The sequence below is a fragment of the Parus major genome, chromosome 20 (genome assembly GCF_001522545.3).
Source record: "Parus major isolate Abel chromosome 20, Parus_major1.1, whole genome shotgun sequence".
Taxonomy (NCBI): domain Eukaryota; kingdom Metazoa; phylum Chordata; class Aves; order Passeriformes; family Paridae; genus Parus; species Parus major.
Genome location: NC_031788.1, coordinates 13,909,658 through 13,923,735, shown reverse-complemented (window position 1 = coordinate 13,923,735; position 14,078 = coordinate 13,909,658). Strand labels below are relative to the sequence as shown.

The window sequence follows — 14,078 nt, the reverse complement described above, 5'->3', positions numbered from 1 at the left end:
CACAGGGATGGCTCAGGGGGCACAGGGATGGCTCAGAGGACACAGGGATGGCTCAGGGAACCCCTGAGGGCACAGCCCAGCTCAGGGAGCCTCTCCAGGCAGGTACAGGGAGTGGTGGGTCCAGCTCAGAGCAGCCTTCTCTGAGCGCTGCTCAGCACCTACTCCAAGCACAGCATTTATTTCATGGCCAATCCCTTTATTTTATTTCATTTATTATCCCCTCACAGCTTTTTCTGAAGAGACAGAGGTTCGGGGCACAGCCTGAAGGCTGGCAGGGACCACCTCAGCGCTTTGCTGGGCGCTGCCAGAGTTCAGAGCAGCACAGGTGAGACATGCCCTTGTTTCCACACCTCATTTCTGAAGCACCAGCAGGCACCAGCCTGGGCTGAATGGTCCCCTGTCCTGCACAGGTGACACACACTGACACAGCCAGCATGCAGCTCCAGTGGCAGCTGACTCCCAAGGAGTTATTTTTCCACACTGCTTTTGGTTGTGGGAACAGCAACGGAGCTCTGAGGTGACCAGAGAGGGCAGCTCCTGGGGGAGAGCTAAAAGCAGCATCCATCTTCGTCTGGCCGAGGCTGTGAACAGGTGGCTCCTGCCAGGACAGCTCCCAGCCAGCGTGGGACGCTCTCACCTGTACAACTCGCAAAACAAACCCGACGCTTTCAAGGTTTTAAAGTCATCACTTGAAGTAGGAAGGTTCAGGGAGGTCTCAAACAAGCACCTACCATAACATCCCAAAGAGGGCAAGGGCACTCCGAAAAAAAGACAATCAAGCAGCCCGCTGTAATTATCACTTGTTCCAATGCCCACTTACCACCTTTGACACTAAGCTATTTGAAATAAAAACACACAGTATTAGTCCCATTGTCTCCACAGACCTCCTGGGGCTGCCCCAGGAACGAGCAGCATTCACTCCAGCCCAGAAAGCAGCAGCGAGTTTCACCAAGCATCACAAGGTCATTCCCTGTTCCATTCCCAGCCCAGGAATTGTTTCAGCCCATCACTGCATCAGGACCTTCCTTCCAGCCATCCCCTGAACTAGAGCCGCTTACACGGGGAAAAGGCCAACATTTCACAGCCTTGTTTTTACCCAGACTGGGAGAACAGCTCAGCTTGTTGCAGGGCATGGTGCAGGCAGATACTCTTCACTATCTGAGGAAAACATTGAAAATTTCAGGTTGTGAAATACTCCTTGACCTTGACAGTGCAATGTGCAGCTGCACAGGGATTCCATTTCCTCGGGACTCCAGCACAGCAAGGCCACAGCTCTGAGAGCGATCCAGGAACCCCTCGGCAGCTCCTGGGCCTCGCCTGGGGCTACCAACAGCCACATCTGGGCCAGCCTGAGCCTTAAACCAAAACTACAGATGGATGCTCCTTGGCACAGCAGCAGCAGCTGGATAGAGACAATTGCCTTTCACCACCAGTTTATGTTCTGTCAGCTAAATGTGATCTGCAGGAAGATACTTCCAACAAATCGAGAATTCCATAAGGAATCAAAATTCTAAACATAAATACAATTAAAGCCTTCTAATATTAATGCACACTTTTTATTATATTAAAATCAGGCAATGGTCTGATACAATAAAAAGGCTGCTTATGGAATACTGTTATGTTAAACTTTCAGTACAGAGGATGTTAAATCCTTACAACTAATATTTTCCTCAGAAGTTAATGGAAACATCAATTGTTCATTGACTTGACAGCTGCTGCTTTAAAATGTGTTTATTTTTACTCTTTTCTTTTTTCCTTATTTTTTCTTCTTTTTTTTTTTTTTTTTTTTTTTTACACAAACACTGAATTTTTCATAAAACTTAGGACACACTAAGTTTGTTTCCTGTAAGCTTGCATCCACATTGCAGCAGTTAGTGGTCCGGAACAGTAAACCAGAAAAGGCAGTGATTTGCCAGGATGCAAAGCCAATCAAGGTCCTTAATCTGCTGTGCCACTGCTTCCCCAGAATCTTCACTGGAGCCATTTCTAAGATTTACAGAACCCTAATCAAAGCCACCACCCGGGTTTGATTTGTCTGTGGCTGTCGCATCTTTTGAAGGGGAAAACGCAAGAGCAACGTTTTGTTAATTAACATTCTTGGGTCAATCCAAAGCACCAAAACACAGCGATTTGAGGGTACCTGGAGTGTGCTCAGAATCCCTACGTGCAGAGACTCCCCCACTGAAGTTTGGCAGCAGAAGGTTTGGGCAATCCTGGTAAATTACTGCTCTTTTCCCCACGTCAAAGCCTATCTAAGAGCACGGCCGTGGCCAGCTTGGCGGTGTGGCAGCAGTGCTGGAGGGAAGGGAAAACCCACGTTTGCCAGCAGAACAGATACTCTTGTTTCCCAGGCTGGTGAAGATTAAATTTGTTGCAAGACCAAAATGATAAGCAGGAGAGAACAGGTCAAGTTATTGCCCCAACGCTCACCCCTGGGCCAGGGGTGAGAAGAGTCACCAAGAGGGGCAAAAAGAAAGCAGCACCCCCACTAAAAAGAGGGGAAGAGGGAAGAGATTAAAAGAACCCTGAATCCCTCACCCAAAGCTCCCATCACTGGTGAGGGGGACCAGGAAGAGAAATACAATCTATGCCTTGGCCAAAGGAAAGAAGAAAAGCTTGCCCCAGATTATCGGGGCGTTTAAAAAAACAATAAAAACCCCAAAACAACCACAGTCACATTCAGCCTTTACTAGAGTGAGCACAAAGGGAGGGATGACTGAGGTTAGCACACATCCCCAGTAGTAGTCCATACAGCCCAGTGTAGTACTGGAAGCAAAAACCTTTGTGTCTACTCTAATAAATAGCCCTGAGCTTCGACTCTATTGCAAAAGACAGAGAAAGAAAAAAATAACCCAGGCCAGACACACAGCAAGGTGATTGTGGGATGGATCCTTTCACAGTTAAGTTGGATGTGCCACACTGGTCTTGACAGTAATAAATTTAAATAGACTTTTCCTGATACCAGAAGTTCAGCTATGTGGACAGTGGTTACACGACAGGATTATTTGTTATAGCACAACTTATATTTCAAATGAAAAAAAAAAAAAATTAGTATCATTTACAGTATCTCAAGAAAAACTTCCTTTGAATGGGAACCTCCTTTCCAGTATTTTGAGGTCTACAAGATGCATCTAGAAAATTTACTACTGTGGAAAATGAAGACAGCTTAAATTGAATAAGGGGGGCATGTTGTTTTGTTTTTTTTTTAATTAATTGCTGTAACATTGTCCTTCAGGTGGCTGAGGAAGTTTCATATTTTCTTTAGACATCATTAGACGCCGAAGCTCTTGCAGAACAACTTTGATACTATAAGAATTCTGCCATTTTGCTAGGACTGATATGGCTCTGGGGTCCACCTAAAACAGACAAAAAGATCATTCCTGTCAGAATTGGTGCACTGGGTACACTTAAACTCCCCCCCACCCCAAAATAAAGATCCCACATGAAATCTGAGTGGGAGAAATCAAAAGCAAGTGTTTTCCTAAAAGCATAATAAATCTTCACTTGTCCTCCCCTCTACCCCTCTTCCTTCCCCAGCAAACAGCACCACAAGCAATGAGTAGATAAGCAAGCTACAAGTATAAACAAAACATTGAAGCTGCACAAAAAACCACCAACATTAAAATGAATAAAAGAAAAAAAAACTTACCACTCCATTAGAACTATTTACTCCATTCATATTAATTTTTGTTACAAATCTTACAAATGGAGGTGCTTCTGGATACTTAGGCCCACATTCTATTTTAAGGCTGTATATTCTGTTTTCATAAATTGTCTGAGGGGAAAAGAAAGGGGGAAACAATTACAGAAAACAAATACAGGCAGTTCAATAAGCATTTGGTTAAGGCAGTGGATACTTTAGGAACAAGGGAAAAAGCGTGGCAGCCATGTAGACACTGCTGGCTACCTGGTTTTAGTTCATCTTATTCAGAGTATCAGATGTTTCTCCAGGGTAATAAATTCTGCTGGCCTTTGTGTGTGGAGCAGGCAGTGGGAAGCACAGAACATGTGCAGATCAAGCTGAAGCTCTGGCAGTGCTGCTGGTTTGAAGAGTCTGTGTCAACAAGGGGACATCACACACAGCCTGCAAAGGACACCCCTGCAGGACAACTCGGGGCAGCAGCACACTGGGAACTCCAGCTCTGCACAGCTGCTCGTTTTTCTCACTGGGATCCAGCAAAACATCCTCCCACCTGATACAAGTGTGACTGCCTTCCACCCAGAGGGAAACAGCTCTTAGCTTTTGTCCCCAGCCAGTATTTCCACATCCTACTGAGAACCAAAATGGTAATAACTGAACATGAGCAGTGCTAACAGGAGGACAGCAAACAAGAACGGCTGCAAGTCATTATCTCAATACAGTCTGCTGCCTTCAAGCAAGAAGCTCATGACACTTCCAGCAAGAAGATCTAGATTCCTAGATGTGTCAGAAAAACAGGAGAGGCAGAGCTGACTCCTCTGCTGTGACAGTCCTGTAGCCTTGGTTTGCAGCACGACAAGAACTGCAAACTTCATTCACTGTTGGCAAGGCTGCACATTCCAGTTTGCACATTTCAATTCCCATTTCATTTTCTAAATTAGATTTCAAGGTTGTTTAAATTTTCCATAAAGCCTATGCACACAGTGAGCTTTCTCCACAGCCTTAATGCAGGCTCATTAGCACTCTCCTAATGTTCTAAAATCAAATGCTGTTCTAGAAAACAATTTGGGTACATCATAAACAAATGAAATGCTCGTGACTGGGGAGAGATTTGCAAAGGCAGACAACAAGTAAACAACACTTCTGGGTGAGACAGAAAACACTGCATGTATAATGCCTCCATAATTCATATTCTTGTACAACCTCACTGTATGTCAGAAACAGCAACTGACAGAATGGGAACAGAGAGCAGGAACATGATTAAAGGTCTGTGAAGGTTTTCATATAATGACCCCTGGAATTACTGAGAAATGATACTGAGGGCAGATGTAGACAACATCTGCTATTGCAGGAAGGAGAACTGGCTACTTGAACTCCATCAAAGGACATTAAGGAAACAGAACAGTGAAACTGGAGACAACAGACAAGTTCTGGTTTTAGAACACATGCACACATTCAACACACAAGCCCTCAAGTTCACTACTAGAGTGCAAACCCCAAGGTTTAGTAGGGCTGGGGGGAAAAGACAACACAGTACTCCCACAAAGACCAGCTGCATTTTAAGATGCTGCTTTGGAAGAGGACTTTCAGAGAAGAGACTGAAATCACTAAAATTTGAGTTTCCTCAGTCAACTGAAATTCTGCAAGATCTCCTCAGTACTGCTGCAATAGACAGCAGCCCATAAACTGAACAGGAGCAGCAGAGAAAACAGCACAGAGCATCCCCTGGCACCTGCAGCAGCTCCATTTGTAGCCTCACTAGCTGAGGGACTTTAAACCTTGCTGGATTCAAGGGTACAGGTTGTTAGAATTCTGAGATTTCAAAAGTTATGTCTTACTGAATCTGCAAATATAAAGCAGACAAGTAACATCAAAATGCTTCAAATTACAAGCATAAAGCCATATAGATATATGAAACCCATTATTATAAAAAACTTCAACATAAATCACTTCCTAAAGTGTTTTTGCACTTGTTTGCCTTTTGTTTATTTTCTACTTCAGTGTTTAGGCTAAGAGAAGGGGGAAAAAATGTAATAGTACTATTTTAGTATTTAAGTGGACACTTACTCTTGGAGGCCCAATAATCATTCCTGTCCATCTTGTAAGTGTCATATCTTCATCATCTTCAAGGCCCCAGCTAACTGTTCCATCTCCTACTCCCTTCTGACCCTCTTCAAGTTCTTCCAAAAGACGAAAATTACGAGGAACTTTTACTCCTGAAACAATCAGAAAAATGTTTTCAGTTGAGAAATCTAGTAAAGGAAAAAAAGCTAAAGTAATTTCCCTGATACTTTTGGTCATTCTACAGATCACATTTTAGGTAAAACCATGAAAATACCACTTTTTGAATGACAATATTTCAACATTTCAAAAAAGGTATTCCCATTTTTAGCTTAGATTTTACAATCAAAATCAAAGTATCCCCAAATAAACATTCTAGAAGGCTGACAGGCCACATGTTATGGCAGGCAGTAAAATGATGTAAATGAAAGTAAAATGAAAGGAAAGCTGTTACCTCAAAGGTACACCCAGTATTATGGAGCTCTAATTAGCACTTGTCTATATGATTTATAGTACAAAAATTGAGAAGTTTATAAAATGACATTATGAGAGGCTTGACAACAGTCAACTCAGAGCTTTAGAAATACCTTTCAAAGCAAATAAAACTCTTTCATAGCATTAGTAGGTTAATCTGAAGTTAATTGAAGTGGGCTTTGTCAGCAGCAATAGCATCCTTTGTACTTGTGGCCTCCACCACCAAGGAATTTCAGCACTTTGTAATTGTTGGCATTTCTCCTCAAAAAATCAAAACAGAGAGATTTCCTTCTCCCCCCTGCATTAATGGAAAACAATGGCACGACAGCTTAGGGGACACAGCCCCCAGGTCTGTGGTGAAGGAGGGTCTGAAGTGAGGCCACAGTGGGTTTCACTGCTCCTCAAGGCATCTGCAGCCCTGGCATGAGAGCAGAACTGCAGGGCTGGCTCCTGTCAGAAGCTGCTGGGAGCTCCCCCCGTGTGGCAGAGCCAATCCTGGGCAGCTCCAGGACAGAGCCAGTGCTGGCCATGGCCCAGCCCACCAGCACTGCCAGGATAAAGTGCTTGGGAAGGGACAGAGTTACTGCACAGGAGCTGCAGGAGAGAGGAGGGAGAACGTGCCAGAGGAACAGCTGTGCAGACACCAAGGTCAGTGAAGGATGGGCAGAGATGCCCCTGCAGCCTGTGGAGGACTCTGGGGAAGCAGAGATCCACCTGCAGCCCATGGAGCACTCCTTGGCCATGGGCAAAATACAGAGGATCCAGTAGTTAAAAACCCTCCTCTAAATATACTAATGGAAGCTAAGGAAGGTAAATGGCAGAGATGATTTTGCTGCACAATCAAGTGTCCAAATTTCATTCACTACAAAGCCTGCATCAAAGAAACCAAACCAACAAATGACTAAGGAAAGTAGTTTGTTGGCCAGTTGGATACACATCTAACATGATCATACCCCAGAACGTCCTGGGCAGCAGGATTCAGTCACAGCTGCAGCAGCAGCACAGGAACTCAGATCCAGCAGAGTGCTGCCAGCAGACACCAGACCTGTCCTGGCAGAACCAAAGCTCCCATCCGGGGCTGCTGAGCACAGCTCCCTGCCAAATCTCCTCCCAGCCAGACCGTGCCGTTTCCACGGCTGCTGAGCAACACAAATCCTTGGCTGTGAAAGGAAATGAGTCAGCTGGGGCTGCTAAAGCCATTGCCATGAGACTGCCCAAGCCCCAGATCCTGGGTGGCAACAGGACCTCCTGGGCATCACTGTCACATCCTCTGCATGACAAACTCCAGCATTTACAGCATTCCCACAAAATCCTTAAATGATGAAGTGTATGTCCTACGTGCCTCAGACACAAGAGGGTTCGAGTCTGCAAGTCACACCTGAGCCATGACAGACGAGTCACCCCGTTTTTAATTCCATTCCAAACACCCTCCATGCTTCGGCTTGGGGAGGCAGAGCAGCCCAGCTCTAACACCTGAGAGCTGGGGAACACGAGACAGGGAGCATGAGTTGAAGGACAAGGTGCAGCTTGCACACACCCCACCTATTTCCCTATTTTTGCTGCAGAGGATGCACGGGAGAGCTGTTGATGGGGAATGACTCACAGCTAAGCTGCTGCCTGGGCTCCAGCCCTGCCTGCTGGTGTCCTGGGGAAAAAAGGGCCAGGGGACAAGGGCAAACAGAAGGTCCTTCTGGAGGGGGCCCAGCAGCTCTTCCCCAGGGATGGCAGGGGATGGCACAGAGGAAACCCTGCGGTTGTTATCAGATCCCCAGCCTGAGCAGCCATCAGCAGGAACCAGTGGAAGACCCACCTGGAATGAGTTACACAAATGCCAAAAAATGCTCTCACTTCTATGCCACAACATCAGTGCTTAACAATCATCATCTCTGTCTCTGTGCCTCGCTACTTAATACCATCACTTCATAGTTATCAGTGGTGCAAAGACAATTTACTGGTATTTACTTAGACCAAACTAAATAACCCAGAAGGAATCAATTTTATGGCACACAGGCCCCACACCAAAGAAGAAAACAAAAAATATTGCCCGTCCACCCTTCCTCTGAGCATCAACTCTGAGTGATCCCTGTGAGCATCACACCCTGCTCACTGAGCCAAGCAGGAATCTCTAAGTGAGTGTGTAATTAAAAATTACATCACCACGAACATATTCAAGCAGGCCACAACCAAGACTGAAAGGCAGCCTCAGCTCTGACATTTGCTACCCAGAGCTGGGCTTGGCTTTACAACCTTACGGGAAGAGAAGGCAACTTAATTGCTGAGCTCTCCCCAGATACAGCTGCTCTGATTCAGCATGAATCCAGCATGAATCAGAGCCATAAAAGAGTCACACAGGATTTGAGTTCTTTGGCAAGGGTGAGGTCTCCAGAGAGCTGGCGAGTCATTGAGCACTGAGTCCTGTCACACGGAAATCTTTAACAGGAATGAGTGTTCACTCCACAGGAACTGCTCCTTGGGAGCACTGCAGGGGCATCATGGCAAGGGGATGCCCAAAGGGAAGGACAGATTTGAGTTTTATGCACTTCACAGAAAATAAAATGATCATGGGAGATAGCTGGTAACTTTACCAGAGATGACCCTGTCATTTCTGTTTTCTAAACATGTTTTACCCCTATTCTTAAGCTCAGGGTGTAACATCAAGGACCATCACCTCAGCTACCACAGAAGGTGGCAGTTCAGCTCCCTCCCTGACACATCCTCAGGAAATTTATTCAATAGAATCCCACATATTAATCTAAAAGATTATGTCCATATGACCATAAATGGTTTCTATAAATAAACTTCCCTTAAGCAAGGCAGAATAAAGACCAGATTCGTCCTTCTGGTCAGTCTGGAAAGATGCACAAGGCCATTAAGCCAATCCCATCTCCTCCTCATTTGCAAGGGCCTGGAGCACTCATGGTCTGCTACCACATCCTGCTGGGATCCCAGCCTCAGAAGCCACATGAACTTTATCACTTGTGATCACACACAAACACATCACCATCGGGTCTGCTGTCCACCAAGATTCCTAGAAAGTGGCCAGATCTGTCGCAGGCATACACAGTATTAGCACAGCATGGCAGCTGCAGGGTCAGGAGATGTCCTGTGGCCCTGGCAGCACCAGGAGTCCCTGGTGTTCCCTCCTCCCACCCCCCAATAAATACCTTCTAAAACCCTCTCAGCAGCAATGGAGACTTCCATGGCAGTAACCAAACCAACCTGTTTTTCTAAGAGCCCTTCATTTAACACAAGAAAGCCTAAATAAAGTGAGAGGCAATTAAAAAGTAATCAGCTTGTCTAAAGTACTTTCAGTTATGCATTTTAATTTAGCCTTCACTATGGTTCAAGATGACTCTCAAATAGCAGCTTTATTTGAAACACAAATATAGTAATATCTCAGTAACTGCTTCACTTGCAGCTTGCCTAACCTCACAGAAATACTCCCAGAAATGGAACTGCAAACCTATTTCAGAGCAAAAGGAGATATCCACTATTAATCACAACAGCAAACGGGTGAAAGCTAAATTGTAACTGTATTGACTAGGCGAGCTCTCCAGTGACAGGTTTGAACAATCCTTCTCAAAGTACCTCTCAAAAATGTGTATTTGTGAAGCCTCAACCCCACACATGAGTTCACACGTACAAAATGTTAAGGAAATAATTTATGGCAACCAAAGAGGAGAACTGAACCACAGACTGTACTTCATGGAGCTCAGAGTTGCAGTTAAGAAGCTGTGTGACCTCGTGACATCCTCTTCAGCCTTCAACCAAATCAGGACCTTGTGTTTTCCTTGTCAGAAACTTCTCTGGCACCTCACAACCCAGCTGCTCACAAACCAATCAGCTGCAAGGCAGAGCCAGCACACTGAAATGGAGACAAAAGGAGTCTGACCTGGTCAGAATCTCACTAAAGGAGGAACAGATTTATCCTGAAAGACAGTTAAATGTCAGTGTGGACTTTTTAAGATCTTAAAGCAGTCTCAGATTTACCTTTTAATACAGCACTACTAAAGATACAGATATGTGACTGGATGTGTCTTGCAACAACTTTAAGAGTGATCTTACCAGGCTGAGATTTTTCTCATCTTACTCACAGACTACACCTTTCCATCTCCATTTTCCTCAGTTAAGTAGCTGAGGCAATTTCACATCCAGACACCTTGTGAAGCTGAGAACAGCACTGTGAAACCACGCAGGCCATGTGCTTTTGGGGGCAGATCCTCTCCTCCAATCCTTCTGATCAGTGGCAGTAGAACAAAAAATACATCTTTCAAAAACATCAATAACACGTTTATCTTTCCTTTCTAAAGTGAGAATGACGAGCATTTCTCTTCAGGACTAAAGTGCAGGCACAGGGCACAGCACATCTCAGCAAAGCACCCAGAAAATGGGGCTCCAAGGAGAGGAACTGTCTGTTACTGAAGGTTTTTCACATCTTCACTGGTAACAAGCAACTTACCAAATTGGCCTTTCTGGACAATTTCAACTCTGCTTTCTATGCTAGTTCCTGATTTACAGTAACTCAAGTCAGCTGAAATCCAACAGCTTTAAATACTTCTGTTGCTCAATACATTAAAGTGCTTTCTGTTGCTTGTTTCTGTGTATTTGATATTCAGCCTTAATTACATCCTTTCCAGTCTGTGTTTCATGTCTTTGCATTGACTACAGATAATGAATTGGACAGCTTATCCTTGCAGCACTGAGACTGTAAAAAATACACAAGCCATTCCTTGTCACAATGGTGTATAAAGTTGCTGAAGTGATGGAATACTTAAAAGCAAGTAAAAGGCATTCAGCAGTTGTCACAAAAGCTTTCAGGAGACAGGAACTCTGGATTTCTTGCATTGTCTTTACAGTCACAATTTCCACTCTGATGATGCAGGCAGGTACTGAGATATTTTGCAGACACAAAAATAACTTCCTGTGCACTTCAACAATCTGAAGTGTTTTCTGTTCTGTGCAAGTTTCAGCACTGGTTCTACCTTTCAATACTTTAGGCAGGTTCCTTGGAAAGATGTCACTAAAACATCAGCCTGAGGGCCCAGGTGAAGGCACAGGCCCAGCTCACACTCAGGGGGATGAGGAACAAACCTCCAGTAACTGCAGCTCCACTTGGAGGAGCTGAACAGCACCCTCACAAACTGAAAATTCCAGCTTTCACACCCTCACCACATCTGTCAGTGTTACACCTGCCAGGATCCTTACCTGTCTATGCATCTGATACACTAATTAGTACTGTTCTCAGCCAGAATGATGCTCTTCAAACATATTATGTAATTTATATAATTGAAGCTGAAAATATTCAATTCAGCATCATCTTGTAGGAGTGCTGAACTATTTACCTTTCTATTCAGTCTACTGCATCCTTCTATTACAATAGACAAAGCTCTGCAGTCAGCTCCTCTGGCACTATTTCACGTGCTCTTACAGTCCATACCATTTTAGAACACAAAACTTATCTTGCATTTTCTCTTAGATTACTTTTCCCCTACCCCTGAATCCTTTACTCACAGTCCCAGAGAGCCCTTGGTGCTGGCAATGTGTCCTCTGAGATGAGGATGACTGCTGTCACTCCAAGGAGCCATCGTGGGGCACTTGCAAGGCTGTATTGGACCACACTCAGGTTGCACATCTCCTGGGCCTTTCACAAGCATCCCTTGGAGCTCACAGGGAGGGTACACGGCCCCCAGCAGTTAGAAACAGACACTTTTAACACACTGTACCAACCCCAGTGTGTGCTCTTCTCTGTTAGGAGCATTAAGCCCCATGTGCCAGCACTGTCACAGCCATACACCAAATGACTGGTTCTTCTGCAGTTCCTCACCTTCCTCAGCCTTGGAAAAACTTCAATCTGGGCAAACCATTTTACTATTCAGCACTTCCAGGCTGTTTGTGAACACAGTGCCTCACAGCCCCATTAAACTGAACTGTCAGAGAAAAGTGGGTTAAGTGAGGTCATTAAACCTTTCCCAAGGTGAAAGTTAGAGAAACACAATCCCCCAGGCCAGCATGGCTGGGTTTTCACTCATTTTAAACGTGAATCTGCAGGACAGCAGTGTGCTGCATGGTCTGTAGTGTAACTGCAGCCCAGCAAGTGCAGAAGCCTGTGAGGAAGCCTTGGATTCCTGCTAGATCACCTCTGGTAGCTGAGCACTCCTGCAGCACAGCTCAGTCTGAAGGATGGACACACACAGAGGAGAGTCCCCTAGGAACAGCCTTATTAAAATCATTAAAGTCAACCCTTTATTTTTATTCATACAGTAATGGGGTGTGTGGGAAACCCACACCATCAGCAGCACAGGCTTCCCCTCTCTCAGTGGTACTGATGGACTTCACATCCAGCATTCCTTCCAGGCCAATGGTTGGGTTTTTCCCCTTGTTAATAATTTCTACCTTCTCAATAGATACAAATATCTAATCTATCTACCTGTCTAATTGCCAGGACCAGACCTAGGACTTTTTTAAGTTACAGGGACATTTGTAACCACTTCTTCCTCCAGGTCAGTAGCTGCTTTTGAAGACAAATGAGCAGTTTTCAATACATGTTTAGGCTCCATTGCTAAACCAGGAGCTGAAGATATCACACATACTCATGTTTTACAGACAAACATGAGCATTAGGATTCCACAAAACAAGTTTTAGCAAACTGTGATTCCCAAAAGAGTGAAGGCAGTACTGAGGCACTTTGCCAAGGCTCCAGGGAGGGCTCAGCAGTGGAGAGTGAGGAGGTGTCACCTCCAGCCCCTGCCTGTGCCAGGCTGTGCCTGCACCGCAGTGCCACTGCCAGCACCTGGGCACCGGGCTGCCCTTGCCACCAGCACAGCAAAATCTGTCCTTTCTCAACACTCCACAATGCTGGGAGTTCCAGCTAAAACTGCCAGGATGAATTTTGGGTTTACTGCAGATGTGCAGTGCTCCTGCAGCACTGTCTGTAAGGCTCCCCTGGAGCAGCTCGAGATCCGTGTGCCCACACTCACACAGGACCCTGAGGGCCCAGCTCCCAGCCCTGGGACACAGCTGGCACAAAGCCAGGGACAGCAGGACACAAGGTGGCCAGCAGCTGCCAGGTAACAACAGCCTGTCCCAAAGGCCGTGCTGGGGCTGTCACTGCAGCCCAGCCCCTCCACGAGCACCTAACAACTCACTCACACAGCTGCACTGGCTTGGAAAGGAAAGTGTTTGTCTTGTTCTTCCAGCCAAACACAAAATGCAAAGTCAGCAGCTTGAAAGGATCATGGAGAAGGCAGAACAGGCAGGAGAACCTGACAGAACAGGGGAAGAAGGGTCCCTTCCAAGCTACAGCTTTTGTGTCTTTAGTCAACACCTCCACATGTTCCAACACAGCCCTGCAACACAATTCTCAGGACAGCAACCACTGCACTTTAAAAGTGTTTTTATTAACTTGATTAATATGAATTATGTGCATTGTGATGGTTATCCTTAAAATCTGAGTGGTCATTGACAGAGAACCATCTGTAAAAAAAGAACTCCAAAATACTTCTATTATATCCCCATCAGTCACATTCTGGTGAGGACACAGTCAAACTTCAGAGGGTGCAATTTGAAAACAAGTACTGCATGTGAAACCCTCCATGGACTTAGGAAAACAGGAAAATGAAACTGCCTCAACAGAAGTGACTCTGATTTACTCGATCTGTAGAAGTTCATTAGAAGATGTCAACAGAAAAAAACCTCACTCCACATCTAGTTGCAGTATTTTTGTTTAATGTGTAATGATAAACGCAAAGGGAGAGTGTGTGTAACTACTTAAATCTGGTGCGGAGCAGGTTTGAAGGGAATAAAGAATTCCCTGTCTGGCTGGAGCACTCACGTCCTGACACGGAGCACAGGGAGGGTCTCAGCGCTCCCAAAGCGGCCGATTTCCCTCACCCACCGCCAGCCA

General features: G+C 45.3%; 1 protein-coding gene across 1 annotated transcript; it reads right to left on the bottom strand.

Moving 5' to 3' along the window:
* Nucleotides 1–1,540: 1,540 nt before the first annotated feature.
* LOC107213281 (ubiquitin-conjugating enzyme E2 variant 1) lies at nt 1,541–5,956 on the bottom strand. Its single transcript, XM_015647519.2, has 3 exons — nt 5,708–5,956; nt 3,650–3,775; nt 1,541–3,356 (listed from the first exon to the last, which is right to left on the bottom strand). The coding sequence occupies exons 1-3, from the start codon at nt 5,939–5,941 to the stop codon at nt 3,210–3,212; spliced, it is 507 nt and encodes a 168-aa protein (XP_015503005.1). The 5' UTR covers nt 5,942–5,956; the 3' UTR covers nt 1,541–3,209.
* Between the last annotated feature and the right edge of the window lie 8,122 nt (nt 5,957–14,078).